The sequence below is a fragment of the Hypomesus nipponensis genome, chromosome 21 (assembly GCF_054491055.1).
Source record: "Hypomesus nipponensis isolate SF chromosome 21, ASM5449105v1, whole genome shotgun sequence".
Taxonomy (NCBI): Eukaryota; Metazoa; Chordata; class Actinopteri; order Osmeriformes; family Osmeridae; genus Hypomesus; species Hypomesus nipponensis.
In genome coordinates, this window is record NC_140381.1 from 12,719,257 (window position 1) to 12,747,068 (window position 27,812).

Here is a 27,812-nt window from a genome sequence, read left to right on the forward strand (position 1 = left end):
TCTGCAGCCGACTTCCACTGGGCAAACTTTGGCTTTCCAGCCACGTTGCTCAGCATCAGCTGCCAACTCAGCATACTTAAGGCTCTTTCGTTCGTAGGCCTCCTCTACAGCGTCCTCCCAGGGCACAGTCAGCTCTATGATGTACACCTTCTTAGTTGAGGAGGACCAGAGCACAAGGTCTGGTCTGAGGTTCGTAGTGGCGATCTCTGGTGGAAAGTAGAGCCTTTGACTCAGATCCACCACGAGCCTCCAGTCTCGCGCTACTCCCAGCTGACCGAGGTCTGATGTTGTACTGGCCTTGGTCTTAGTTGGCTTTGCACCTTCACAGACAAAACCTCTTGCAGATGTAGGATGGGATGATGGGGGTAGGGCATTGATGGTCGTTCTTCTGGTCTCCAGCATAGCTGCAAGGCACTTCAGCACTTGGTTGTGCCGCCAGGTGTAACGGCCTTGAGTCAGGCCTGTCTTGCAGCCAACCAGGATGTGTTTAAGGTTTGCTGAAGACGAGCAGAGTGGGCACGTTGGGTCTTCTCCGTACCATTGTTGAAGGTTACTGGGAGATGGCAAGACATCATACGTTGCTCGTAAGATGAAGCTGGTGTGACATGCTTCCATATTCCACAGTTCCTTCCAAGAGAACTTCCTTCTCTCAACTCCCTCCCACCTCATCCACTGTCCCTGTTTCGATTGGGAGACAGCCTTTGCGCACCTTGTTGCCTGCTCTTGCCGGCGCACCTCCTCAACGACCAGACCTCTGCGCTGAGATGGAGCTGCCTTGTGCCAAGATGGTCCGCTCTCTCCGAGGCCAAAGCCTCCTCTCCCCTGTTGTACAAGGCCAATGATGTCACGATGCCTTAGGTCTGCCTTTGCCTGCTGTGTAGCTGCGCTTGGAGTCCATTTCCTTCCGGTCGCCAGAGTAGGAGCTGTTTGGGCTACACACGGGTCACGGGATTCCGTTAGTGTCATTTCCAGCCTTACTTTGGAGCACTTGAATTCCTCTGTAAGACTGGACACAGGCAGCTTCAGAATACCTCTTCCATACAACCCTATGTTGCTGAAGCACCTGGGAAGACCCAGCCACTTTTTGGCAAACGAGCTGATCAACCTCTCCAGTTTTTCAACCTTTGAGATAGGGACCTCATAGATGGTAAGAGGCCACATCAGCCGGGGTAGAAGACCGAATTGGAGGCACCAGAGCTTTAACCTGCCAGGAAGCAAGGACTTGTCGATTCTCTCAAGGCCGCAGATTGTGTCGTGCCTGAGCTGGTCCACTTGAACTTTGTCCTTGAGGTTGGCATCGTACCAGCGCCCTAAGCTCTTCACTGGGTTCTCTGACACTGTTGGTATGGGTTCCTCGCCGATGTAAAAGCGCTGCTCTGACAGCTTACCCTTGACAACTGATATGCTCCTGGATTTGCTTGGCTTAGTTAGCCTAGCTCTCTCCCAGAAGTTAAGGAGCTGCTAAATAAATGTTCTGCTACAGGTAATCACGCGTTTTCGTGACGTATCGTTAGTGACGTTAGTAACGTCAGTGACTGTGGCTAGCAAGTTAGCCACCGTTAGCTTCACCTTTTGCAACAAAATCTTAATTTCAACTAAAACCGTCCAACTGAACAAAAATAAAAACACAAGCAACTCAATCGCTACCAAAACAAACCTTTTGACACCTACGTTGTCTATGTAGTCCTACTGTTGACTAATCGTTAGGGGTGGGAAAATAATAACTAGAAAACTCCAGCTGCAGCAAACACTTAAGCAAGCTACCCCAGCCCCGGTTTGGCTGTTTGTGACGGTCAGCTCGTCTAGCCTAGATTTTTGCAGATTTCTGTGAAACTTGCTACAATAAAAACGACCTAGCTAGATTATGTACACTTTAAGATCAATGTACATACTTTGTTTGGCCAATTTGGTCGATTGTGGAAAAAAAGTCGAACCGTTTTTAGTTATGGAGAGCCATCGCGCTACCTCGATTATGATAACAGAAATGTAGCTAGAATCCACACCTCAAACAAGTTAACCTAGACGCAAAACTGTATGTCCAATCCCAAAAATAAGGATATTTTCCGAGACCCAAGACTGCCAAAACCATAGATATAATTTGTGTCTGTGCGGTTAGGGCTGTCACGATAACTACTTTTTCTTGTGCGATATATTGCACCAAAATTAATTGCGAGAAACCAAGTCCATTTTTACTTGTTCTTCCTAACTAGCTGTAGATGTCACAAAACAGTACTCTTTATAACACAGTGAGCCTTTTCTTTACCTGTCGGTGTCCACTCAGTGTGTGTGGAGACGCTAGTTCCGCCTACGCTTTCGACACAGAAAGCAGAACAAGATGACTGAGGCTGCAGGATCGACTAACGTTTTGGTGACATTTTGTCTTATGTAAAAAAATTAAAATAATAATAGTTTTTTATTATAAAAATGATCAGTTGCAATATATCGCGGCACCAAAAATTATTGTACTCATTTCCATATACCGTGCGATAAGTTAAAATATTGACTATCGCGACAGGCCTATGTGCGGTCAGAAATACAACTCTTTTGGCAGTTTCCAAAACGTTTACCCAATTCTGCTTTCATGGTGCGTGTCTGTTTGGTTGCCACGGTGATGGCGCAGCTGTGATCGCTAACGAGCTGGGCAGAGAGAATAACCAACATTTACCTAGCATCCACACCTCAAACAAGTTAACCTAGACGCAAAACTATACGTCCAATCCCAAAAATACGGATATTTTTCAAGACCCAAGACTACCGAAACCAGAGATGTCCTTTATATGTTTGTGTGGTCAGAAATACGATTCTATCGGCAGTTTAAAAACGTCTACTGACGAATTTCTCGGACGAATTTTACTCACCTCTCCATTGAAGTTAGTGAGAAAATTTGAAAGGCTGCTCTCGCTTCAAGGCTCATGGCTGAAAATCTGTAAATGTGAGCTCTTTAGTAGTTACATTGGCTGAAAGAGGACACGTTTTCCTACATTTGAAGGTATAACTTGTTTCTGTAAGTTAAACTATATGAAAGGTAGAGGAATTTGTTTGACAATTTAGTTGAATATCAGAAAAAGATCAGCCTGCAGTGTGCCACTCTGCTGGCTGCTCAATTATAAAAATCAAGAAGGAGCTCAATTTTTCATGTATTTGAAACTGTCACAATTCCAAATTGGCTGAATATTTGAAAAAGCTGAATCATTTGGGAATAGCTGAATGTCTTGTGTTGAAAGTATGCTGAAGTAGTTAAGTTTGAAAGAGAAGGAATCTTTTTAATGATTTGAAAGGATTTACCATTACTTTTAATGGGAGAATAATTTGCACAAAAACCTTTGTTCTTTAAAAAGTATAAAAGTGAGAAATGAGAAAAGCCATAGCACACATCTCCTGTAGGAGCTGAACGTTTTGATACCAAAATAGTAGGAATTGGTGAAAGTATGCAGGACTAGTTAAAGGGGGCAGAAGAACTAAGAAGCTGTAATAACAATAATAATAATAAAGAGAAACAGGAAAACAGTAGTGAGAATGGTTAACAGCATTCTCACAATAATAACATATATGAGAAAGAACCAACCCTTGCCGCAAGCAAAGCACACCCAATAATACTACCAATTGCAATAGGTGCCTCGCAGCTTCGCTGCTTGGCCACTAATAAGAAAAAAGGTAGAGACACATTTACATTTAGTCATTAAGCAGACGCTCTTATCCAGAGCGACTTACAGTAAGTACAGGGACATTCCCCCCGAGACAAGTAGGGTGAAGTGCCTTGCCCAAGGACACAACATCATGTGGCACGGCGGGGAATCGATCCGGCAACTTACTAGCCCGTTTCTCTCACCGCTCAGCCATCTGACATCCCACTTATGGCTGCGCAGCTTCGCTGCTTGGCCACCAATAAGAAAAGGTAGAAACCCTCTAGGTGGCTTTGCAGCTTCGCTGCTTGGGTACCAACAAGCTGAACCCCCTTTGAAACAAGCTATTGTAACGTTGTCACCGGCAGTATTTCAGAGTGTCTGTTCTCCCCATATTAGACAATAGGTGTATTCGACTTCATGCAACGCCGCAGCCGGCTGCAGTACCGTGAGATTGATTTGAGAACAGCCTGTTGTGTAGCCGAGCGCATTTCCTCAAGAGCAATTGCACAGGTCTAATAACGACAGCTATTTCATGATTGGCCAGACTCACACACAACAAGTTTGACGCGTGTTTGACGTGTTTTGTATTTATTCTGACACCTTCAGTTTCACCCAATGCTAAAATCCAGACCAAACTGTTTAATTGAAATAAATAATTGTTGAAGAAAGGGTTTTAGTCCGCCTCTTCACTAACATAAGTTTAATTGAGTTCTGGTTTAATTATCAATCTGCAGATTGGGGAAAGAGTTTAACATAGCCCAATACATAAAATAACACATTTCGGTGCACTGGTTCATGCAAGTTCTAATGCGAAAACAATAACATTTGCGACCATGCAGTTTGTCAATGATAAAGTAAGCAAACAGCGCTTGATTGGCCATGACTGATGTCAACGCAGCAAACCACGAGAAGCTGGAATGTCCGACTTTACAGAGCCGTTTTTTAACCTTCGCAATGTCTGAGACAGCCCAACGGTTAAAAGAAAATGCTTCACTTTGTTTTTGTATGCAGTAAAGTTGTTGCAAATGACTTATGGGTCACAATGACTTATGGGTCAGAATGACCCGAAGATAATACAAGGGTTAACTACTTGTACTGGCTGTAAATCAGTGTTTCTCAAACTTTTTCAGACCAAGGACCACTTGGCCAATAAATAAAAACTTGCGGACCATCTAACTAAATAGTAGGCTATATCCCCGGAACAACCGGTCTCCAGACCTGGCGCCATACAATTGTTAGTGCATGAACGGATAATGTAGGTTATTCCGCTTTATAATTATAATTTCCGCTAAGAAAAAAATACAAGTTTTGAGACTGCTTAGCTATCCGAGTGTTAATCAAGCACGGAGCCAGACGTTGTAATTATTCTAGCCCAAACCTAGGACATATGGGTTTGATGTGATGCAGACAGGGATTTCCACACAAAATGTTTGGCCATTATTTGAGTGCAAAATAGTTTTGGCAGATTAAAACAGCCGTTTTTCAATTGGTAAAACCTTGTCTAGTGATGCCATCACTCCGGCCCTGCTCCCATCCATCCTCCCTGACGCGTATCGTTACATTTGGGCCGTCCGGCCCAGGAATCGGTAGCCTATCTGAGAAAACTTTTTAGAAAAGACGGGCTATGGACCCAACCAATTCTATTTGGGAAGGGAGAACTCCCTCACATGGTACAACCAGAGAGGCTCTGGTACAACCCATGCAGAGGCTGTGATGTCAGAATGCGGAACATGTGTAGCCCATTTTAATAGGCTACTACTGACTGTGTTTTCTTCGTTCTGAGTTGAATGTTAAAAATGTCGCAATAATTTACTTGTGGCCGTCGCGGACCACTACAGGGGCAGTGGCGGACCACCAGTCCGTTCTCACAAGACACCTGGCAAGAACGTTCTTCTCAAGAACGCAAGTACGTTGTTAGCGTTTTTTGCATTTTTAAACACCATTTCCGGGTTTGTTTTCGCCGTTCTTGGTGACTTCTTTTGATAGGAACCTTACTTGTATTGATAAACGGCCAGTGTGTAGAAACACCCGCACACGTTACTGCGCCCATTTTTATGTGTACGCGCCTTCATTCATTTGACCCCAAGATTGATGAGTTAAGCTGTGCGTGAGCATTAAGATAAGGGGTTCACTCCGTCAAGAGGTTTTGGTGTTGAGTTACACTTTAAACCAATAATGTAGTTGTAGTTGTTAAAAATACAACTAAAATCTGTTAACATATATAAGTTCCCCAATATGTACAACTGCATATTAAATACTATCTTACAGGAGTTACAGGAGTAGTAACTCTACTAGTACAGGAGTTAAAGTTGTATACTATTCAAATTAATGAATCTAAACTATTTTTAGGCAATACATTTGGTGGAAAAGATACAATTGTATGTTGGAATATATTCAGTCAGACATCAATTTGACATAAAAACCATAAAATAATCATATAGGAGTATGAAAACTAAATATATAATCACAAAGAAATACATGGTTTGAATGTTTTATTGGGGGAGGGACTGTAGAAAAGGAGCAAGCTTTTTGAAGTTAACACCTTAGTACCAGTTATAAAAGATTATCGAAATCTTAAGGGTCTCTTGCCATAAAGGATAAGGTGTTGGGTCCAAGTCATCAGATCAGACACAGGTTTGGGGAGAGACTTGCACAAATTGTACATAGTGTAACATTAAGTACTAACTTTTGGAGAAATCAAACCACTGATCATACAAAAAAAGAAAATGTTAATAAAATGTTCCACCTGGGTTCTATTCAGTGCACATCGGCATTGTGTAACATAAGTTAGACAAAATCAAGGAACTCTACAAATGCTGTTCCCTGGAATTAGACAGTAATCTCTTTAAATACTGGGTGCAACTGTCTAAGGCAGCTTTAATTTGGTAAAAAAAAAAACATGTAATTTAGATGTATTGTACAAAGCAGGAATTAAGCTATACATTGTCACGTCCGTTTTTTTTTTGTCCTCATACACTGTACAGAGTCCACTTCCTCCAGGTCCGGCCAGGCAATAGGCAGTGTAATTTCTATCTTACATTTATTCACTGTCTGTCAAGACATATCATATACACATTCAGACATACCATACAAACGTACATATGCGCCAGCTTTCTTTCAATCTTTGTGGTATCTTTCAGTCTCCATCAACATTACAATTCTTTCTGAATGACTGCACAACTCACACACAATCTTTTCTTAAATATGCCTAATTTGTTGGGAGCATTAAATATTTGACTTGGTCTTGTCAATTAAATAATTTAACAATTTCTGCCAAAGAATATATCTAAGCTGCTTGGATGATACAGGTTGACTGTATATACATTTATATTGTATGCGCTTTATTTAATTTAATATAACATACTTATAATACTGTGTGAGAAGTTTGACACTGGTGTTCGTTAAGTTATGTAACCCTAAAAATACCTTCACGCTACCATATAATTTATGGATGTCCGCTAGAAAATTACATGTCATAGACAAATTGTAAAAACACAACACTTGCCTCAAAAATGAACTTGGTGTTTAGTGAAATAAAGTACAGTGCTTTGTGGTCTAAGACAGCATCTGATGTAGATGTTTTGCATCTTATGACATGATTGTAATGACAGGCCAATACTTGGGAAATTAAAATCAAAATTATACCAACAGATAATTACACTGCATATTTGAACTGGATAACAGAAAATAACAGGTGACAAAAGTTATTCTAACAATGATTTTAATCCTCTGATTTTACACCTAATAGAACCAATTGAAAGGACAAGTTAAATCTGTATATCAATATTCCAATTTGCCTCATGTATGCTTTTATACATGTTTGTATGTCTTTATAAATTATATACAAAAAAGTATTTTGCCCAACCTTTTTAAAGGGTTTCAAGTCCCTCTAGGTTAAAATCAATCAATTAAATTCAATAAACTGAACCAAAAGGACAATTTTCTGTTAAATGTTCATGCTTTCAATTTCTTGAACCATTTATGATTAAAAGGACAGGAAACTGACATCCACAGCACTTCAGGATCAACTCTGAGTGCTCCTGAGTAACAAAAACAGTTTTTGAAAATAAACAGCAACAAAACTGTCTGTAGTCCTCTCCAGACTACCCTGCCATGGTCCTTGTGACAGTGTGAGGTTGTTGCTTAATTCAAGTGTTGTTATCATTTCCCATCTATCTACAGAAACCTGTTCCAAGCAAGGGCTGTTTTGTTCTAAGCATTCAGTCTAGGAGGCCTGCTGTCCATTGGGGGAGTGACATTATTATTTTACAAAATATACTATGGCCTCCTCCAGAAACTGACTGGTACAGTTGAACTGCTATGAAAGATTTACTATTTACACCAGGTTGTGCATTATCCAGGGGAGTGATAAGGGTAATAGGTTTAGGTGCTTGGGTTAGAGGACTTTTGGTTTTCCCCATTCAAGACACCCCCTTTGTCTGCCCTCTCCATCACTCAATGGATTTTAGTTCAGAAGGCAGAGTATACATTTTGTGCACCCAATGTTCACAAGTTCTTGGTGTTAATGTGTGTTTTGTAATGCTTGGTCAGGTGGTCGCTCCTCATGAACCTTTTCTGACACTGGTTGCACTCGAAGCGCTTGTCTCCTATGATAAAATACAAAATAGGCTGTAAATAGTAATTTATCTTTGATTAATATTAATCAACCTCACAAGTAAAAAATGTGTACAATGGTGCACCAGCACCAGCATATGAAATCCAACATGTAATAACACCTCCAATCACATCATATGGTAGAGATAATTTGGCATGCATCCCCAACCCTATTTAATTTAACTAACCTAACTAATTTGCTCAAATAAATATACATAAAATACCACAATATGCCTCTATATTTAACCAGTCAAGTACAACTTCTCTATGTGTGTGTATTCTATACATCAGACAGACCTGTGTGTGTCCTGGCATGCCGCTGTAGCTCATCACTGCGTGTGAAGCGTTTCCCACAGAACACCCAGTTGCAGACGAATGGTCGCTCGCCAGTGTGCAGGCGCACATGAGCCCTGAGAAGGGATGTCTTCCTGAATGTTTTCTCACAACCGGGAATATGGCAGATGTGCTTCCTTTTACCAACCTCACCTGGCCTGGAGAGTCGAGGGGAACACATACCCAAAATAAGACACACTTGCACACACAATTCACATAGATTTGTGAAAATATGGGAATACAATTTGCATGATAATGTATGCGCTAGTTTGCATAAATACCACAAAATATCCTAACACTGGATATAGCCAGGTGAAAATGTCTTGTAGAATCTTGTTGACATCTTACAGTAAAAGACTATAGAGGCAAACAAATGTCACCATAAGGGGCAGATTCAGTCATTCATTCAAGATCCACTCAACTGTCAATCAACTGTCACTAAGTTGTCACTCAGGTAAGAAAGATATCCTTTTGTTATTCCTACATGGATTATTCAATCTACATTAGTAAAAAATACCTGGTGAAACGACTAGGGCTGTCACGATAACTACTTTTTCTTGTGCGATATATTGCACCAAAATTAATTGCGATAAACAATATTATTATATGGCAACAACGGTACAAGCTTTCTGATTGGCTAATGGGTAGTCATGCCAGGCGCGTAGTGCCCTCCTCAGCGGTCAATACGGCTTCGTATTGCCCTCTGACGTCATCTGCAAAATGAGTGACGAGTCAGCTGCTGAGTTTTACTATCCAGATGATGCTGAAAAGATTTGTCATCGAAAGTGAGGATGAAGACTAGACTCTTTTAATCACTTGTGTCGTTATTTTGTGTTGAAATTAAAGCCATTTTACCAGAACCATGTTGTCCGCTTTCTATCAAAAGTAATGAGTTGCTAGGCAACACATGAAACACAGCGTGAGAAGACTTGAGAGCTAGCTACAATTAGCCTAGAGGTACCATTTATTTTCGTTTAAAAAATTAAAAGGAGCTAAAAATGCCATATAATAAACTACTTACTAACCTCGACCGTTCGGTCATGCCGGGAAATATCAAACCTCGGCTTTGCCGTATCGTTCCAGCCTCAGTTTGATATTTCCCGGCATGACCTCACTCTCGGTTAGTAAGTAGTTATTATTGCACACACGTCAATTGTAATTCCCCCACCCCCCAGGCGAGCTTTAACGGCTGTTCGCGCGTCTATGTCGCTTCACTCCATCATTCCTTATTGTTTACAACGTTAACAGGGCTACTTGGTTGACGTTGCCTTTTCAGCTTGAGATATACAAGGTGTGGCATGAGAGCGTGTGAAATGGTTGAAATGCGTGTGTCTCAAGGCCAATGCTTGAGAGTTGGAAGCTCTGTGTTTGTCAAAAGTTTGCTGCATATTTGTAAATGTTGGTTTTTGCACCGTGTTTAATGGCTGCATCTCGTTGGGAAAAGGCAACTGTAACAGAACTGTATGGAAGACCCCTTTCCAGCTCCAGCTGCAGTTGTTGTTCACAGGTTGAAAAACTGGGTGGGATAGTTATGTATTGCTAGGTGAGATGTTAGGTTAGTTGCCTCTTTACGTTTCCACTGTTTTAAAACAAAGTTGACATACTGGCTCGTTCACGTTAATTGTCTCTCAGCTCATTCCTACACCGGAGCTGAAGATTGCGGCTTTGAAACCAAGTCAATTTGTACTTGTTCTTCCTAACTAGCTGTAGATGTCACAAAACAGAACACTTTATAACACAGTGAGCCTTCTCTTCACCTGTCGGTGTCCACTCAGTGTGTGTGGAGACGCTAGTTCCGCCTACGCTTTCGACACAGAAAGCAGAACAAGATGACTGAGGCAGCAGGATCGACTAATATTTTTGTGACATTTGTTCTTATGTAAAAAAAAAAAATCAAATAATAATAGTTGTTTATTATAAAAATGATCAGTTGCGATATATTGCGGCACCAAAAATGATTGCATCATTTCCATATACCGTGCGATAAGTCAATATATTGACTATCGCGACAGGCCAAGAAACGACCCAGCCCCAAACCCCATCTCTGCAATAATAATTAATAAAGGCTGGTTTAAAGTACTTCTACCTGCCTCTATGTATTAATGCTCATGGGTAGCCTAAATGGGTTCTATTCAGACCTTAACATTCAGTATTTTAGGGGCTTCTGGTTTGAACATGGAGTGAGTGGACGTGTTTGAGTGTGATTCCCGTTTTTATATTCTAAATACTTGTTCAACCTTTATTTTAAACCTATGCTTGCCGATATCTGTATGTAGCCTGAACCTTTTGTATAACTTTGGTCATAGCTAGATACCAAAATGTCAAGTAAAGCAAACCATCAAAATAATAAAGCAACTGAAAAAGACTGCTCCGACCAGAAGTGAAAACATGGCTACGGTCTCAATGCCTGATGCACTACCAGAAGACCTTGAGAAACTTCGGTTGATTCTCCTCACTGATATGACACGAGTAGTGCATTCTGCGCTTAAAAATTAGCTTGAAACTGCGTTGACTCCAGTGAAAAGCACACTCGAACAAGTAAAGTCTTACTACGAATCACACAAAGAACGCATTCGTGGGGTTGAAGATAACTTAAGTGATTACAGTGACCGTTTGGTGAGTGTTGAGACTGCCGTAGCAACATTGAAGGGGGAGAACACGTCTTTGAAGAGGAAGTTAGATGATCTGGAGAATCGGTCGCGAAGATCCAACCTGAAAATGGTCGGGATCCCTGAAAATTTGAAAGGTTCAGACCCTGTTAAGTTCATGGCCGAGTTTTTATTGCAATGGCTCGTAGCCCCGTTGCTAAAAGGCGTAGAAGAATACCCAGGCCTTGGTTTACACATATCGAAATTTGTAGCCACTGGGGGACCAAAGGCAGACTAGGGGAACTCATATTAATGTTAAATAACCTCCTAAAGTGGAGTTTTCATGTCATGGGACCTTTAATAAATTAATATTAGCTTTCTTCAAGACTACTAACTATTAAGTTAAAGTAGTTGAGTGCCTTATCATGAACTATTTTCCATTTACCACTGTTTTGCTTTCTTTTTAAGATTAACAAAGACAATTGTCAATATCTGCTCCACGTAGGCCACCAACTCCTCACTTTTCAGTTTTTTGACTTTCAATTCAAACTTAAAGTTAGTTAGCTACCAAAATAATGCACGTTCGTCAAACTTAGCTAATCGCTATATGTTAAAACAGCAGTTTGTCAACTCTCTAGGACATGTAGCATGCCTTTCCTGTTAAAAAGCTGCACATTTTATAGCCTCACATCTACTTTAATTTTCTCCATCCAAACAACTTCACACCGGTTCACTGCAAGTCCCTGGGTCATGAGCAGTGTTGGGGGTAAAGCGTTATTACTTTGTACAGAAAGTAATAATGTAACTTAATCAGACTACTCTTACTGAACAAAATAAATAATAACTAATATATTACTTTTTTGAGTAACTTCCCCCAACACTGGTCATGAGCCATACACCTGCCAAATTTGACTCCATACAATGCCCGGTTCACAAGATAATCAGGCTACACGCATGGACAAACATCAGACAAGAGATTCCTGGCATTATAATACAATAACAATTCTCAAAAAGTTGGGAGGTTGTGTCAAATGGAAATAAAAACTGAATACAATGATTTGCAAATATCGTGAACTCATACATCATTCACAATAGGTCATTGAAGACATCGAATGTTGAACTTTGAACTTTCTAAAGGAAAAAATAAGTATTTGGAATACTGATGGAATTTGATGGCCACAACTTGTCTCCAAAAAGTTGGGACGGGGGGTTAAAATGCTGTAAAAAAAAAAAAAAAACGTGTTACTGAAAATAAACAGCTGGAGGAACATTTTGCAGCTAACTAGGTTAATTGCAAACAGGTCAGCAACATCATTGGGTATATAAAGAGTATCTTATAAGTAAAGATGGGCAGATGTTCACCAATCTGCGAAAACCTGCATATTGTGGAACCATTTCAAGGGGCAATTGAATTTTTTGGGGGTACTTCACACTGTTCCTTAAGGTCTCCAAATAGGGTATGTAACATTGGTTGGGTTGAAAATGGCCCGGGTGCTGTTCTATGCCCACTGACAGATCCTCTGAAATGTTCCCGGGAAAAAACACTAGCTTTTCTCCTTTTATGGTATGCTCATTAATATTTAGATGAGCTGCGCGCTGATTGGTTGGTTTTCAACGAGCGAAGCTGGGGAGCAAAAACGCAACACGGCCAACAGCAGCACTCGCTGAAACACTGAAGTTGGAGACTTGATATAAAAACGAAAATTATCACACATTCTACCTATGCTCTTGCGTTAGCAAGCTAAACTTGTTAACATGCCTACAGTCTAGGTGTTACTAGTAACAATTACTAGCAATGCTACCGTATCCTGTATCAAGCACTTGCCTTTCTCCAGTTCTTTCAAATAGATTATCTAGACAGGCGTTAGCAATAAGCCAGACTGCTGTTCGTTTTCTGGCTATTTTTCGGAAGCTTCCCTTCTGATGCCGACTACAGCTAGTCTAGCTAGAGTCATTTGATGTGTGTAGAAACTTATTTAGCATTCTACCTGGTATGCTATATTATACAGGAAACGTTAGCATTGCTAATAACTGTTAGCACAACATCATACTGTCCTTATAGGCGGTTGCAATGAGCATACGGTCAGAACAGCACCTCTTTCCAGGTGCTTCCTTGCAAATCCTGCTTGCAATTGTCCAAGGTTGTCAAAACTGTCTTGGGTGAAATGTTCAAAGCAAATAAATAATTGAGTGTCGAACTTCGCCGGAATCTTCTCATAGACAACAGCAGCCATGCCTGTTGAATGTTTGGCTCCTTGGGAAGACTGAGTGTTAGCCTTCCCTGTAGGCTTTTTTTTTGGAAACCATGGATGCTGCGTCCTCCGGACTTAAGGAGGGGGGCTTGTTATCAGCAGTTCAAAATCCTGTATTTTGATGTATGGGGGTGCATTAGTGCATAGAATAGGGATGGGCATTGGATTAAATTGTCTTAATCAATCGTCGGGAGAATTAACGATCACATTTTGATTATTCATTAACATTTTTATATTAAAATTCACTATTTATAGGCTATATTAAAATGCAGTGAAAATAGAAAACACACAGCGTGTTTCCGCATTGAGATCTGTAGCTATTACAAGAAAAACAACTATTTCTGTAACTCCTTGAAGCGGAGTCGACAGCTAGACGCCGGTGCTCTAACACAACTGAACCTCATTTTTTTCCCCCGACTAATTAACAACGCTTCATAGAAACCTTCGCCCTCAACAATACTTAAGGGTAGCATATCCATCTCGATGGACTTGCAGATCCGTTGGGTAATTTTCTCTGCTCGTTGTGCATCGCAGCTCCTCCGTGCTAACACCGAGAGCAGGATGCACCGCCACTAACCAGGGTCGGATGTACATTCTTCAAGTGGTACATCATTTGAGTCATGGAGGAGTTGTATTTATACTCAGCTTTGCAGTGAACAAAGTAATTTTTAAGTCAAAATGGTCACGCTACACTTCGCCGTGACTTCTTCATGTTTACTTTTGAAATACATGGAAACTCGCCGGTAACTGAGTAGGCCTGTGGCGTTTTTTTTCCAAACATTGGCTTCGTTTGGTAAAATGTTTAATTGCTGCCACATAGCGAAATCCATTGCATTCCTTCAAGACTCACACTACGCAACAGAACACGCATTAGTTTTATCGATGAACAAATGATGTCATTGATGAAATTATTAATGATCGATAATCGATCGTAGATTAATTATGCCCATCCCTAGCATAGAATAATCAACTTGCACATATGGAAAGGCATCATCAATGCTGAAAGGTATATACAGGTTTTAAAGAAACACTTGCTTCCATCCAGATGTCTTTTTCGGGGAAGGCCTTGCATATTTCAGCAAGACAAGGCTAAACCCACATACTGCATCTGTTACAACAGCATGCCTTTGTAGTAGAAGAGTCTGGGTGCTGAACTGGCCTGCCTGCTGTCTAGACTTTTCACCAGTTAAAAACATTAGGTGGATCATGAAACAAAAAATATGACAAAGACCCAGGGCCGTTGAGCAGCAAGAATCCTGTATCAGACATGAAAAGGAAATCATTCTCCTCCCACAGCTCCAGAAACGGATCTCCCCAGTTCCCAGACAGATATAGACTGTTATTATAATAAAAGGGGATAACACAGAGTGGTAAACATGGCCTTGTCCCAACTTTTTTGAGACGTGTTGCTGCCATCAAATTCAAAATGACCTTATCTTTTCCTTTTTGGAATTGTACATTTTATCAGTTTGAACATTTTACATGTTTTCTATGTTCTATTGTCAATAACATATGCGTTGATTACATTTGGAAATCATTAGGGCTGCAACAACAAATCAACTAAATCAATTAAAATCGATTATTAAAAGCGTTGGCAACAAATGTCATTATTGATTTGTTGTGTCGCACGATTATTACGCCACTCAATAAGTCGTTTGAGTATATAAAAAAACAAAGTTTAGTTGAGCGCGGAGCGGAGGTAGAGGAAAAGCCATCGGAGAGACGTTGTTGAGTAACGTTTTTCTGAAACACATGGCGGCAGTGACGTGCGGTGATGTCAGCAAGAGGCTAGGCACTGAGTTATGAAAGACAGATTACGTAATTTATTGTTAGGCTAATGTCAAAACAGTAAACGCAGTAAACAGTACAAGCAGCCTACAGCCGCTGAATCTCAGCACATCCACATAGCCAATCTTTTCTTCATACCAGTCTGTTTGAAACGATCGAAAACATGTTGTCCCTTAGGCTGCAGTAGTCAATCTAAATCTGGCGTAGACCTCCCTCTTGCTATTAACTCCTTTTTTGAATAAAATCGAGCCTTGGGAAATTCCTCAACTCTGTGATAGGCAGACACCACTGCTGTCATTTTGACATTTGTTAGTTTCATATTTGACATTTGTCTCACAATCAGAAGACGCTACTTTGCAGTATCGCGTTAAGGACCGGGTGAAAACTACCCATACCTTTTTGATAAATGTGACTTTTATAATATTTTTTGGAATATAAAACCTTAAACAGACACCAGGGTATCTTAACAATGTCTGGTATATGTCCACAGCCTTTACTTTTTCCATGAAGTTTCAAATAAAATGATAGAAAATCACTCTTTGAAAATAGCTTAATCCTCGCAAATCTTAACTTTTTTTTCAAAATTGTGTCAAAAAGTCTAAATTTGTAATCTTAATCTAACCAGATTATTCAATTAAGTCTGGCCTACTTTCACAACCTTTAAATTTTCAAAAACGTTTTAAACAAAACTCAAATTAATTGCTTATCTTGGAATATAGCATTAAATCCACGCTAATTTTAATACCTTTTTCAAAATTGTGTGTCTGTTTGTGCACATTCTGAAGATTTTTTGCACAGTGAATTTGCCGTCAGTTGTTTTTGAATAAAGGGTTGGAAATTCATGCTTTTAAAAAATCTGATTCATCAATTAAATGAAAAAATAAAATAAAAATCGACAGATTAATCGATTATTAAAATAATCGATTTGTTGCAGTCCTACAAATCATTGTTTTGTGTTCTTTATTTTACAAAACGTCCCAACCTTTTTGGAATTGGGGTTGTATGATGAGCAGTAATATTTTCAGCCTAATTGGCTGCATTCCTGGCACTACCTTGTTGTTATGTGCATACTGTGGCATCACAAAAGGACGTGTGGTAGAGGGCGTTACGTTCCTCTTTGGGAGTGGCTACCACGCCACAAGATGGCTGCCGGGAACACTAAATCATCCAAAGTGCGCTCCTCAGAAGGCTGCAAATGCCTTTACCTCGCTGATTAACGAGGGAGTTCAGGTGTGGGAGGGAGAGAGAAGAAAGGAATGGACACACACACCAGGCAGGCGGGCTCGTACATGGAACAATCTTTGTTTGGCTTTGGAGGAACTTTAATTTTTGCACCCACGGTGGTAGGATTCCAGTTAGGAGAAAGTTTATGAAGCCTATATTTTTCCCTTTAAAAAACTAATGTTTCCTTCCGGAAAGATTTTTGACGTTATGGAATAAAGCGGATTCTTTGTTTAAAAGCATTTTTTGCCTGCTTTGTCCTGTGGTGAGGCTTTGCCCTACACCCCACTTAGTAGTCAAGCCTCTCATGATACCACAATACCATGACAAAAAAAATAGCAATTGAAGACAACAAGCTTGCCCAATAAAATGTCAGTATTGACCCCTCCTGGACCACAGCACCCAACTGTAGTGGAGCCCCCACTTGCCTTTTTTCTGCATCCTTACAGTTAGGGCAGGTGCAGGCCATACGCCGTTTCTTCTCTCCTGGCTGTCCAGGCAGTTCCAGAGCCAGAGTCTGTTCCACCTGCATTGTCTGGCCTTGAGACCCTGTCACCCCACTCAGTTGCAGCGCTCCGCCCTGCACTGTTTGAACGGTCAGATGCTGCTGACCTGGAAAGAGGAGGGACATGCTTAAGCTTTTACAACAATTTAAACTTTAGACTTTAAAACAATAGAAAAAAACATAAATTAAAAAAATGGCGCTCCAAAAACCATTAACAGAATGTCGCCAAAAACGCAATTAGAATAATTTGAGCAAATGCTTAACAATTTCATGTTAACGGTACATAGGGCTAGCTAACTGAAATGAGCAAGCTACTATTGGAGCACATGCACATTCTCCTTTTGGTCCTGTGGAGAAAATCTGGGATTTCCCATATGTGCTTATGTTAATCACAATTACTGTATTTCTTCTAATAGACGCTGCGGCGTTTATTACACAACTATCATTTTTGGTGCAGCGTTTATTCGAGGGCGGCATTAATTCGAGGGTGGCGTTTAATTGAAGAAATACGGCAATATATAAGCTATTGCATAATGATTTGGCCATGTATTCTATGCTCATAGAATCACTCACATATTGTATTCTTATTGTGGTTGTCTACACCTCTCTATAATTACAAACATCTACTGTTGTATGTGTGCTGTTTGGCTACACCAGTGTTTTCCATACATTGATTTATTTGTGGCGGCCCGCCACAATAAAAAATGTACTGCCACAAATGTATTAATTTAGTTTTTTGTTTTTACTGTTTAACATGGAAAAATAAAGTATTTAATTGTAGAACTGCGCACAGCGCATGGATTTGCTCAGCCCCTTTCTGCCCTGCTCACGTTTTCTCTCTCACTACAACGGACCCGTCTGTGAATAGCCCCTCCGTGCACAATCTGAATCAATGTGCGGAACAAACAGCTTTTTCCCTCAGAGAAGACGGCCGGAGAATCATCTGGAGTTTACAAATGGTTAGGCCCAATCCCAATGTCCACCCTCAAAGATTTCAAGTCGCGTTCTCACTAAGTTTGTGAGGGCTTAGAGCTGTTCCCATAGCCAAATTGTCAAGTGCACAAGGGCTCTTTTGCACACATTTTGAGTCCTTTATGCACCCTTTTCTTTAGTCCGCATTTTTGCAGACTTTAGCGAGGGGAATTGCCCACAATTCACAGCGTTGTGACGTGAAACACGAGGGTTACCAGGGATAGCCTGGAAGCGAGAAAATAATTACAAACCTCATAAGACAAGAAGAACGGTAAACAAACCATGCATGGAAAGAGCAACCAACCCTATACACTTACTAGGTGACGTGAAGTAAGTCTGAGGGTTCATGGCTTAGGGTTTAGGGGGGACATTCGGATTGGGCCTTAGTCATGCGTTTCCCACACAAACTTATACGTGGCAGTGCGCCACAGAATCAATACCGGCCGCCACATATTGCGTTTCATTATTCTTTTTAAAATTTAGTTTAAGCTATTTAAAACACGCAGCGTATTCCTTCAGCTGCATTTCTTTTTCCTGCTCTCACTCAGTCTCTCGGTCACTCACACGTCTCTCTCACATACCGACAGTCACAACCTCTGCACACGTTATTAACAACGCATAGATACGCCGTTCTACAGACAGCAATATTAGCGAGCCCTCAGCATTAGTACCATAGGTAAAAGTCTAGGAAAGTTGAGGTTACTTTTTGCTAGGTACTAAAGAATACGTTGTGCGTATTAAAGTCATGCATTGTGCTTATTAAAGTTCTGTCTTATGAACTTAGAAGTGTGCTCAGGCTTAAACATTGTGTCTCACACAGGGTGGGGGGAGTCAGGGGTGCGGGCGGAGAAAGAGGAACAATCCAGATGAGTTTCGACCACAGAGTGTGTTTTCAGAAACAACCTTGAAACCGGGTGGAGACGGCACCCGAGCAGGTGGGGTGCGTAAGCAAGAACAACTCCCTGCTGCACAGGAGAACAAGCTCAACCCTCTTCTTGTGTGTTTTGTTTTACTGCACTGTATAATATATGCTGGGGCAGGGACAGATAGTTAGATGGACTTTGTGAACCAACACAAACTCTGGTGTGGGTAAGGAAACGTAGACAACCCCAGAGCTCTGTATTTCCTTTGATAAACCTACTGATTTCCAACTGCTGCATTAAAGCTGATATTATCGGACCTCTGTGACTCCAGACCACTCTTTCTAGAAAACAGACTTGTGTCATTGAATACCATCATTACATATTGGAATAGACACAACAAATGTAAGTCCTTCAGTGCCTCTGAACATGTCTGAATCTGCTAATCTGTTCCTCTTTGTTCTTTTGGTGAACAATCTCACGTTCCCTACTTACCGGCATCATGGAGCCGACCAGCTAAATAGTTATTTAGCACTAGCGTTGCTACCTGCATATACTGGCAGCTCCGTTTTTCTCCTAGATTCAGACCTAGCCCCGGTAAATTGTAGAGCTAGCTAACTACTACACTTCTGTAGTAGTGCAAAGACTCGGAGTAGTAAAGACTACAGTAATGACTACACCCCACAATTTCCCCAGAAATATTTCCAGGCTTCCACCAGTGCTGATAAAACAGAAAGAGGTGGACTAATATGTAGACACAGGCAGGTAAGAAAGCAGGTCTCAGGACAAGGGAACTCGTTTCTATTCTTCCGTTTCTGGCAGATAGGACTTGAATGGGGTGTGAATTTTGTATAGGGTGTTAAATGTGTGTATTTTGGGTTGGGCATGTGATTCATTTTTGATCAGTATTATTTAATATAATAAAGATCTGTGTAACTAATTATTAACAAAGGAATTATTTTGACCCCCCACCCTCCCCATGTATTTGCACAAATGTGTCCAAAACAGATACATTAAAGTTAAATAACATATTATTAACACGTTAATAATATTCTGAATCTCTCCATTCAGCTTGGTTGACTAATACTGATGAATCCAGAACATAAACTGATAATCACATCATTCTAGTGAAGACAGACAGAACTTTCTTCTGTCTGCTGTGGCCACCCTCTCAAAACAATCACAGATCACCATCATCTAGGTGAGGGCCAGAGAAGAATTGCTTGTCAAGTACTTAATCTCAGCATAGACTCTTGGGAGTGCAATAAGCTTTTAGAAAAGGCTGTACATTTTATATATGCTAGTGGAAGACATTCAAATGTATAGCCCTGTTCACCACAACCCTGATATTTGTGCAAGTGTGACCAAATTGTAAGACATTTTATGCTGTAATAATGTTTTTACATTCAGATGCTGTGACAAAAAACTCACATTGGAACAAAGTGTTTGTAAATGTCGCTAAGCTAACACATTTTTTTACACAAACTCACCTCCTGCATTAGTGATTGTTACAGGAACTCCCTGCACCTGGACACCATTGATATTAATGGTCTGGACCGTCTGGCCTGAGGAGAGTTGTGCTGCATTTAGCGCAATCATTCCCCCAGCTGGAGCAAGTTTTGGTAGTGTCCTCTCTTTGCGTCCGCCTGCTATGGTCTTCTTGCTGCTCACAACAGCTGCCGACAAGGTAGTGACGGTACTGGTAGGTGTCGCTGTTGTGGAGATGGCTTCCTGGAGCTGCACAGTCTGCCATTCCCCCAATGCAGTTTTGATCAGGAACTGCGGAATCACAAGGATGAAAGACTATATTATTTCTACTGTACATCTTGCAGTATACTTTTATAGATAGCTGTATAGTTTTCAGGTTCCAAATGGGAGATGGTTGTATGTGCAGGTGAGTAGTGTTTGTGAGAGGAAAAAGAAATACTTGAGTGGGTGACGCATCAGCTGGGGCCACCTGCAGGTTCTGGGTTGGCTGTCTCTGGGGAACCTGTGGCAGGGTGGCAGAGGCGGCCTGGACCACCTTGAGGGCCTGCTGAGGAATCTGGACCATTTGCTGCTCTTGTTTAGGTTGGACAAGTTGAACCTGCTGCACCACTGCCGGCTGGCCAGGGCTCTGCACGATTAGGAGGTTGTTACCTGCCTAAAAAAAAAAGCATTTCTTGGAACCTTTGTGTGAATTAGTCTGAAGTCTAAAATAAATAAGAGTAAAGAAGTCGAACTTTTGTCAACAAGATAATCCACAGAACTTGTGTGTGCTTGTATAACCTTTTTTTCTGCTAAGCTATATCAGCTAATTTGGCTTTCTTGCCCTTGGCCTTCGCTCAACCAGCTTGCCACACTCTCCCTAACATCAAAATCCTAGCTCCATGGGTTAGCTCCATGGCCCAGCTCCGTAACTCAGGGGTGGGCAATTAATTTTGACAAGGTGCCACATGAGAAACCTGAAATGTATTGGAGGGCCGCATCAACAATAACTTGAACTTAATTCTGCTTACTATTCATTTTCGCCCATTGTAAAAAGCAGTAAAGTATATATTTTGATTAGATGCTACTGGTTATCAGAAGAATAAGGATATTCTGTAAATATTTATATAAATATTTTACTTGTTGGTCAACTAGGAAAAGACAGTAAACAGTAAAAGCAAAAAAAATCATTACATCGGTGTTTCCTTTGATTTTTAACTAGTTAATATTCACAAACACTGAAAAGTTGTTTTGCATTATGTTAAAGATATGCAATTGATCAACGTTATACAAAAAGCAATACGTTTTTTTCAGTTCATTTTGTTCTTTGAGAGGAATCCAGTGGGCTTGAACAACTGCATCAAAATCTGGCTTAATGTCTGAGGTGGATATGCGAAGGACAGCTGACAGGTGATGATCCGGGTCTGCAATTTAACTAGCAAACCATCAGCCCGCGCCCATTGAAGTTTTCAAGTTCTTATTATGTCCGCGTTTTTTCTTTCGTCCCTTAGTGCCGATTCAAATTGTAATCCTTCAACACAGCGACCTGTTCTCCAAAACTAAGAACACAGCTTTGACTTTGACCTCAGTAAACAGATACTTGGAGGTCCATGTCTTCTTAAAAACTCTACATTCTGTATGAACCTTTAGTTTTTCATTTGAGGGCTAACCAACAGCTAACTCACATTTGTAAATTGCCTGATCACTAGTCTTTCATACTTATTTACTACAGCTCAGCACATTTATTGATTTTTAATTTTTGATTTACCTCACGTGGGCCGGATTGGGACAGGCTGTGGGCCGGTTGTGGCCCGCGGGCCGTACAATGCCCAGGTCTGCCATAACTGATTCTCTGGTGCTCAGGTCGTAATTTCAATCACACAGCACCTATTCCTGTAGGGCTACAGGAATATCTGGACCACAGCCAATCAGAGGCAAAGACCCGCCCCATCTCTGTCTCTTGATTAGTTTAGACCACGATATGATCCAACCATGAGTGTGAGCTTCGTAAAAGAAACAAACGCTTTGTTCCTTGAGAGGCAGCGGATGCGAGGAGGTTAGGTGCACCGGTTCGACCTAGGATATTTTTTTGTCGCACCTGTACAAATTTGTCGCATATGCGACCAATTGCACCTAGAGCCCAGCTGAGACTTCTTGACCCCTTGTTTAACAAAATACTTCAGACATAGCAACACATTGTGCAATATCAGTTATTACAGCTTTAATAACTTTTACCACTGTCTGTTGCGGTAAAAATTGAATCAATCTGCATATGGATTTCAATATGAACCCAGAAAAGACAGAGGAAACCTACCTACACCAATAGCTGTGGATTAGTGGTGTTGAAATATAAAATAGTAACATTTGGCATTAAAAAAAAATCCTGTTCCATAAATCTTCCACTAAAATCAAGAAATTGTACACAAAAGCCTATTTGTGTGTTGCTAAATTATGTGTATGATGTGAACAGCCCGGATGTGTATACAGTGAACATACCTGAATAATATTGTCAGCAGTGGTCTCAATCAAAAGAGTTTCCATCTGTTCTGGGGGTGGAGAGGCCGGCTGCGAAGGCGGCGGTGCCACCAACGGCACCTTTTTTTCCTTCCTCGCCTGCCTTTTGCTGGTGGGACAGGGGCTGTTGCTGTCTCTGTGACAAACTGAGTTCCACCCACGTCGCCAGTGGCCACGGTGATGGGTACTGTGAGTCCGCCAGACAAACACACCATGTTGGTGGAATTGTTGGGCTTGCGCCCCCGAGTAGATGGTTTAATAGCCAAAGTCTTCTGCGGTGTGACTGGGGGGGTGGTGGGTGCTTGAGTGGGCATGGTCATGGGTGTTGTTATAATGGCCTGATTTGTTCCTGGGATGAGCTGGATCTGGCCTCCCTGTGGCATTACCTGGATGGTCTGGGTTCCCTGGATTTGCGGGACCATCTGATACTGTATGTTGGCTGTGGTGGAATTTGTCCGAGCTGGGCTCTGGATAGTGAGCACAATAGGGTTGCCAGGGCTGGAAGAGCCGAGGCCAGTCGGCAGCTGAATCACATTGCCTTTGGCTGAAATGAAGCCCAGGTTCTTGGGGGGAGCAGGAGCAATGGGAGCAGGCTTGATGGGGAGGAGTCTGCGAGGCTGCGGCTGGGCTGGAGGGGCACTGACAGGAACCTGCGCGGCAGGAGGGCCGATCTTACTACAAGTGGCTGCCAGTAAGGCCAGAGGAGAAGGTTGGGAGTCCTGTGGACGAATAAATAAAATACATAATTAGTGTAGGAATTTGTTTTCCTCCACTATCAATACATTAAGAACATCTGCATTAGAAATTTGCTAAAAACTAAATCTATCAATATTTTCTCCAGTGAACTTTGGATGCGAAGGATCATTTGCATGTGAAGTAACAAGCTTATTCTTTCACAAACATGGATCAATGACGGATAACAATTTGTAATCTGACAATTCTAAAATACCCCCATTTTAAGTATATTTGTAAATTGCTGTAGCCATATTTATGCATGTATACAATGTCGTACACATGCATTTCTACACTACAAGTGAAGTTTATTAAGTGGGGGGTTTTAAGCAAGATTTATTGGGTATTGCCTTAAGTTATTTAATGTGGTCAGACTGATTTATCTTAAAATATAATTCCTTAACATGTTTAACATTTTAACAAGGTATATCAGAAATAGTGTTAAAATATTATGTTAGATTTATTATCTGTAAATCATGATCTTACATTCACATTATACATAATAGCCTTGTCTCCCTCAGATCAATGTTTCCTCTAAAACTGAGGACATATGTATACAGATGGTATGCCGTTAAGCATACTTTATCATATGGTAACAACGGTACAAGCTTTCTGATTGGCTAATGGGTAGTCATGCCAGCCGCGTATTGACCGCAGTCTGATAAGTATTCTTATTGCCCTCTGACGTCATCTTCAAAATGAGCCATATCGACGAGTCAGTTGCTGGGTTTTACTATCCAGATGATGCTGAAAAGATTTGTCATCGAAAGTGAGGATGAAGACTAGACTCTTTGAATCACTTGTCTGGATAGTACAAATATCAAACGTATTTGATATTTATCCAATATTTACACCAAAATTTGATACATTCATTGGTTACACACAATAGATGGCTGTATCATCCCGAAAGACCATGTGATTACATTTAAAAAGATCAATACAAAAATGTCATACAAAAAAATGCATCAACATGTTTTTATTGTTATTTGGCAGGATTCTCTTGGACACACATTTCATACCGATTTCATTCAAATCTGAACTTTACAATGTTTCGGAAAAGAAAAACATTTCAATCAACTCATAAAAAAAACTTTCATAAAAAAAATCAGGCTTACATCAGCCATGTTCTCCATAGATGGTGGTGTATGGTTTAACACCAAATTTTCCATCTCTTTCCTATGCCTGTAACTTCTGGATGCAGCCCTCCATTTGTCTCTGTTTTTTCTTCTCTCTCTGACAGCTCAGTTTACTCTGAATACGTAATCTTTCGCATCCGTTTTCTTCTTTGGCAGCTGAAACAGTAGTGTATAATGTCATGCCATAAACATAAGTTTGTACATAGACAATTTTAGACCAATGATCGACGGCGACATAAAGTTGAACACGTTAAAGAAAAGAATATCACTCCTAACATGACAGAAACACACAGCACAAAAATATGTACATCATGTTAGATTACTTTTAGTTTTTACCTTTTCTTCTAGCAAGGTACCCGAGCTCTTCGGCAGGGCCGGAACTAACGCTGTGGCAAGCATTGTTTTCTTTGGAGAGTGCCATCTTGGAAATGGGTTAAAATAAAACTGATTAATTAATGCATAATAATCTGAATTAAATGTTATCAGGTTTCATTATATGTTGACCTTTAACCATTAGACACTTTTTGAAAAAGGTAACTCATATCAATATTGTTATATTTAATGACCGTATCCAATAATAATAAAAAAAAAAACTGTCCAACCCTCATTAGAAAACAAACCTATGCCCCTGAACTTCATGCTAAACATTGTTTTTACAAAAGTCATTTCTGAGTTATTGGGGAGAATTACTGATATTGCAGACAAACCAGTAGTTAAAAACTTCCAGATTTTAGAGATTTACTAACCTGCTAGATGTATTCTTGGGTCCTTGGCATGCAGCTAGGACATCACTTCATGTCCTTGAAATGCTTTCAAAATAAAAGTCCCAAAATTGTATTTTCTTCACGGATTATTAAAATGAACATCTCTGGACAACATTCATTTGTGTACTTTGATGGAAATATAAATGCAAATGCTTTTTAATTTTATCCAGGAAAACAAAACATGTTTGATATTATACCTAATAGAACATAATTCACTATTTGTTAAGATATTTGGGGGGGACTTTTTGGCTTTTATTTATATTGATGGAAACAGTTTGAAAGAGACAGGACAGCAAAGAAGAGAAAAGTGGGCGACATGCATGAAATGACCCAGGTCGGAATCAAACTCAGCCCCCTCAGGGTTACTACCTTAGACATAAATTAGAATAGATTGAAATTGATTTAAAACAAGTTTTTTTTTTTTTTTTTTTTTTTTTTTAAGTAGTCATGGCTGGACAGTTGCATCACATGATATTTTGCACTTCAAATAACTGACAAATTGCCAATAACTATAAAGGTGTGGAAAAGTTAAGGTTGTGTATGTATATGGGAAAGGTTCTAATGATCTTTTATGCATTAACAAATACAAATTTAAGGAAAAAAAATGCAGAAAAGTCATGTCATTGACCCACCTACACTATGCAATGAAAGAGGAAAAAAGCAAGTGCAATGTTTATACTAGGGGTGGGGGGGAAATCGATTCACATTTGAATCCCGATTCAGTCTTCTAGCAATTCAAAAATGTTTGTTATTTTTTTTTTTTTTTTTTAATCAAATCGCAAATCAATTTAATCACAAGAAAGAGAGGGTAGAGGGGGCGCTGCTCTTTTCAGCGACCGGTAGCAGGTGTCCGCATCTGTTTGTTTGTTTGATTTGCATATTGTGTGCGTCCCTAGTTTTAATCATTTGGCGATGCTGTTCAGTGTTTGTGTATGTGTTTCTGACCCCTGCTTCACACTAATTTCCTTTTGAAGGATAAATAAAGTTGAAAGAGAAAAGAAAAATAGTTTACAACAAAAACTGAAATTATAATAAAGATCTATGTCAACGTATTAATGCTGACAGTTGACATCAAAGCTTTGTTAAAGTAAATAAATAAAAAATGTAATACTTTGCTAGCCTATATTTCAGGTTCCAGGAGAATGTAATATCTGTGACTCACTTGAGATGACGTAGCAGATGGCTGGAGATACTCGCTGGGACTGACAGCAACAGTGGTGGCCATACTGTCCTGTTGATCTGCAAAACATGAATACACAGGAATGCCAGCTATAATAGTATAGTTACTTCAAATGCAAAATGACTTAAAATAGGGGGGGGGGGGGGGGTTGTTAAAGAAGGCGGATCTTGCCTCCAAAACATATTGTCACACTGTAACCAGGAACTCTGTATACGTGTAGTTATGTGAGTGACATTCAAGTGATAAGATAGCTCGTACATAGTTAACGGTAAACTCGTTAGATGTCGGTAAGGGTTTGCTCCAGTAGCAATTAGTGTGCCTGGGAGCGGTACTGGGCTGGATAAAAACTCAATCTACTGTATGGTGCGCGCTGGCTGTAATACTTAATTGAGGATCAATTAACAGAACCTCGATATTTTAACAACTGGAAAAAAGCTTTTGAAGCTGGTTTGGCTGTGTGCTTTGTCAGTTCTGCGTCGGCACGCATGCATTGTGTTATTCAATACAAGACGCATGTAACCGTATTTCTATCTTCCATGTATATGTTACTGTCTCTTTAAAGGAAGCTACTCAACTAGAAAAAAATCCGATTTGAGAGCGCGGCCTGAAAATGTGCCGCCATCAAACATACGCAAAACTAGCCGATTAAACTGGCTAGCAAGCTGGCTACTGGGCTTAGCTTGCAACTGAGTAGTGAGAGGCACTTTCTTATTCAAGTAGCTAGCTACCTAAATACAGTTAGAGTTGTATTACACTTGCGTATGGTAAGAGTTTATTGTACCTTACGCAATATGCTCCATTGTGGAACACTAAGAGTTACTAACGGCCGTGCAATAAAAAAAAAACAAGCTAGCTAACGTTAGGTGGCTTAATGGTTAGCTAGCATGCTAACTAGATAATGCATCGCTAGCAAGTCAAACTCTTTGATACTGAAAAGGCAGCCCTTTTCCGGAAGTGCAGAGCTATATAAAACGATGCTCCTAAATAAGGCCAAACAAATGTATCTACAATAAAACATGCTCGACGTGTTGTCTAACACAGCCAACGAGTTTTACGAAGTACAATGTAATATAAACACCAATGTTTTAATTCCTACCCACCGCTCATGACGACATTCGCTCTCCGTCACGCCGTGAGCCTTCAAGAACAAACCCATGCAAGCATCCGCCCGCGCTCGAGGACCAATCCACACATGCTCGTTCACTGAAGAACGGCATGGTAAGCCAATCAAAGACGAATACCTTTGTGACTGAAATTTAA

The 27,812-nt window shown here is 40.5% G+C and overlaps 1 protein-coding gene and 1 long non-coding RNA gene across 2 annotated transcripts; both read right to left on the reverse strand.

Moving 5' to 3' along the window:
• Positions 1–6,101: 6,101 nt before the first annotated feature.
• On the reverse strand, positions 6,102–27,800 carry sp2 (sp2 transcription factor). Its single transcript, XM_084684817.1, is given in 9 exon segments — positions 6,102–8,233; positions 8,538–8,731; positions 16,851–17,034; positions 20,250–20,538; positions 20,687–20,902; positions 22,723–22,827; positions 22,830–23,459; positions 26,535–26,611; positions 27,653–27,800. Coding segments are annotated over 9 exon segments (1,803 nt in total). The 5' UTR covers positions 27,660–27,800; the 3' UTR covers positions 6,102–8,132.
• LOC146238051 (uncharacterized) lies at positions 24,434–25,369 on the reverse strand. The gene is made up of 3 exons (XR_014740507.1): positions 25,355–25,369; positions 24,945–25,029; positions 24,434–24,764 (listed from the first exon to the last, which is right to left on the reverse strand). It is a non-coding gene; the product is annotated as an uncharacterized LOC146238051 (long non-coding RNA).
• Positions 27,801–27,812: the final 12 nt, after the last annotated feature.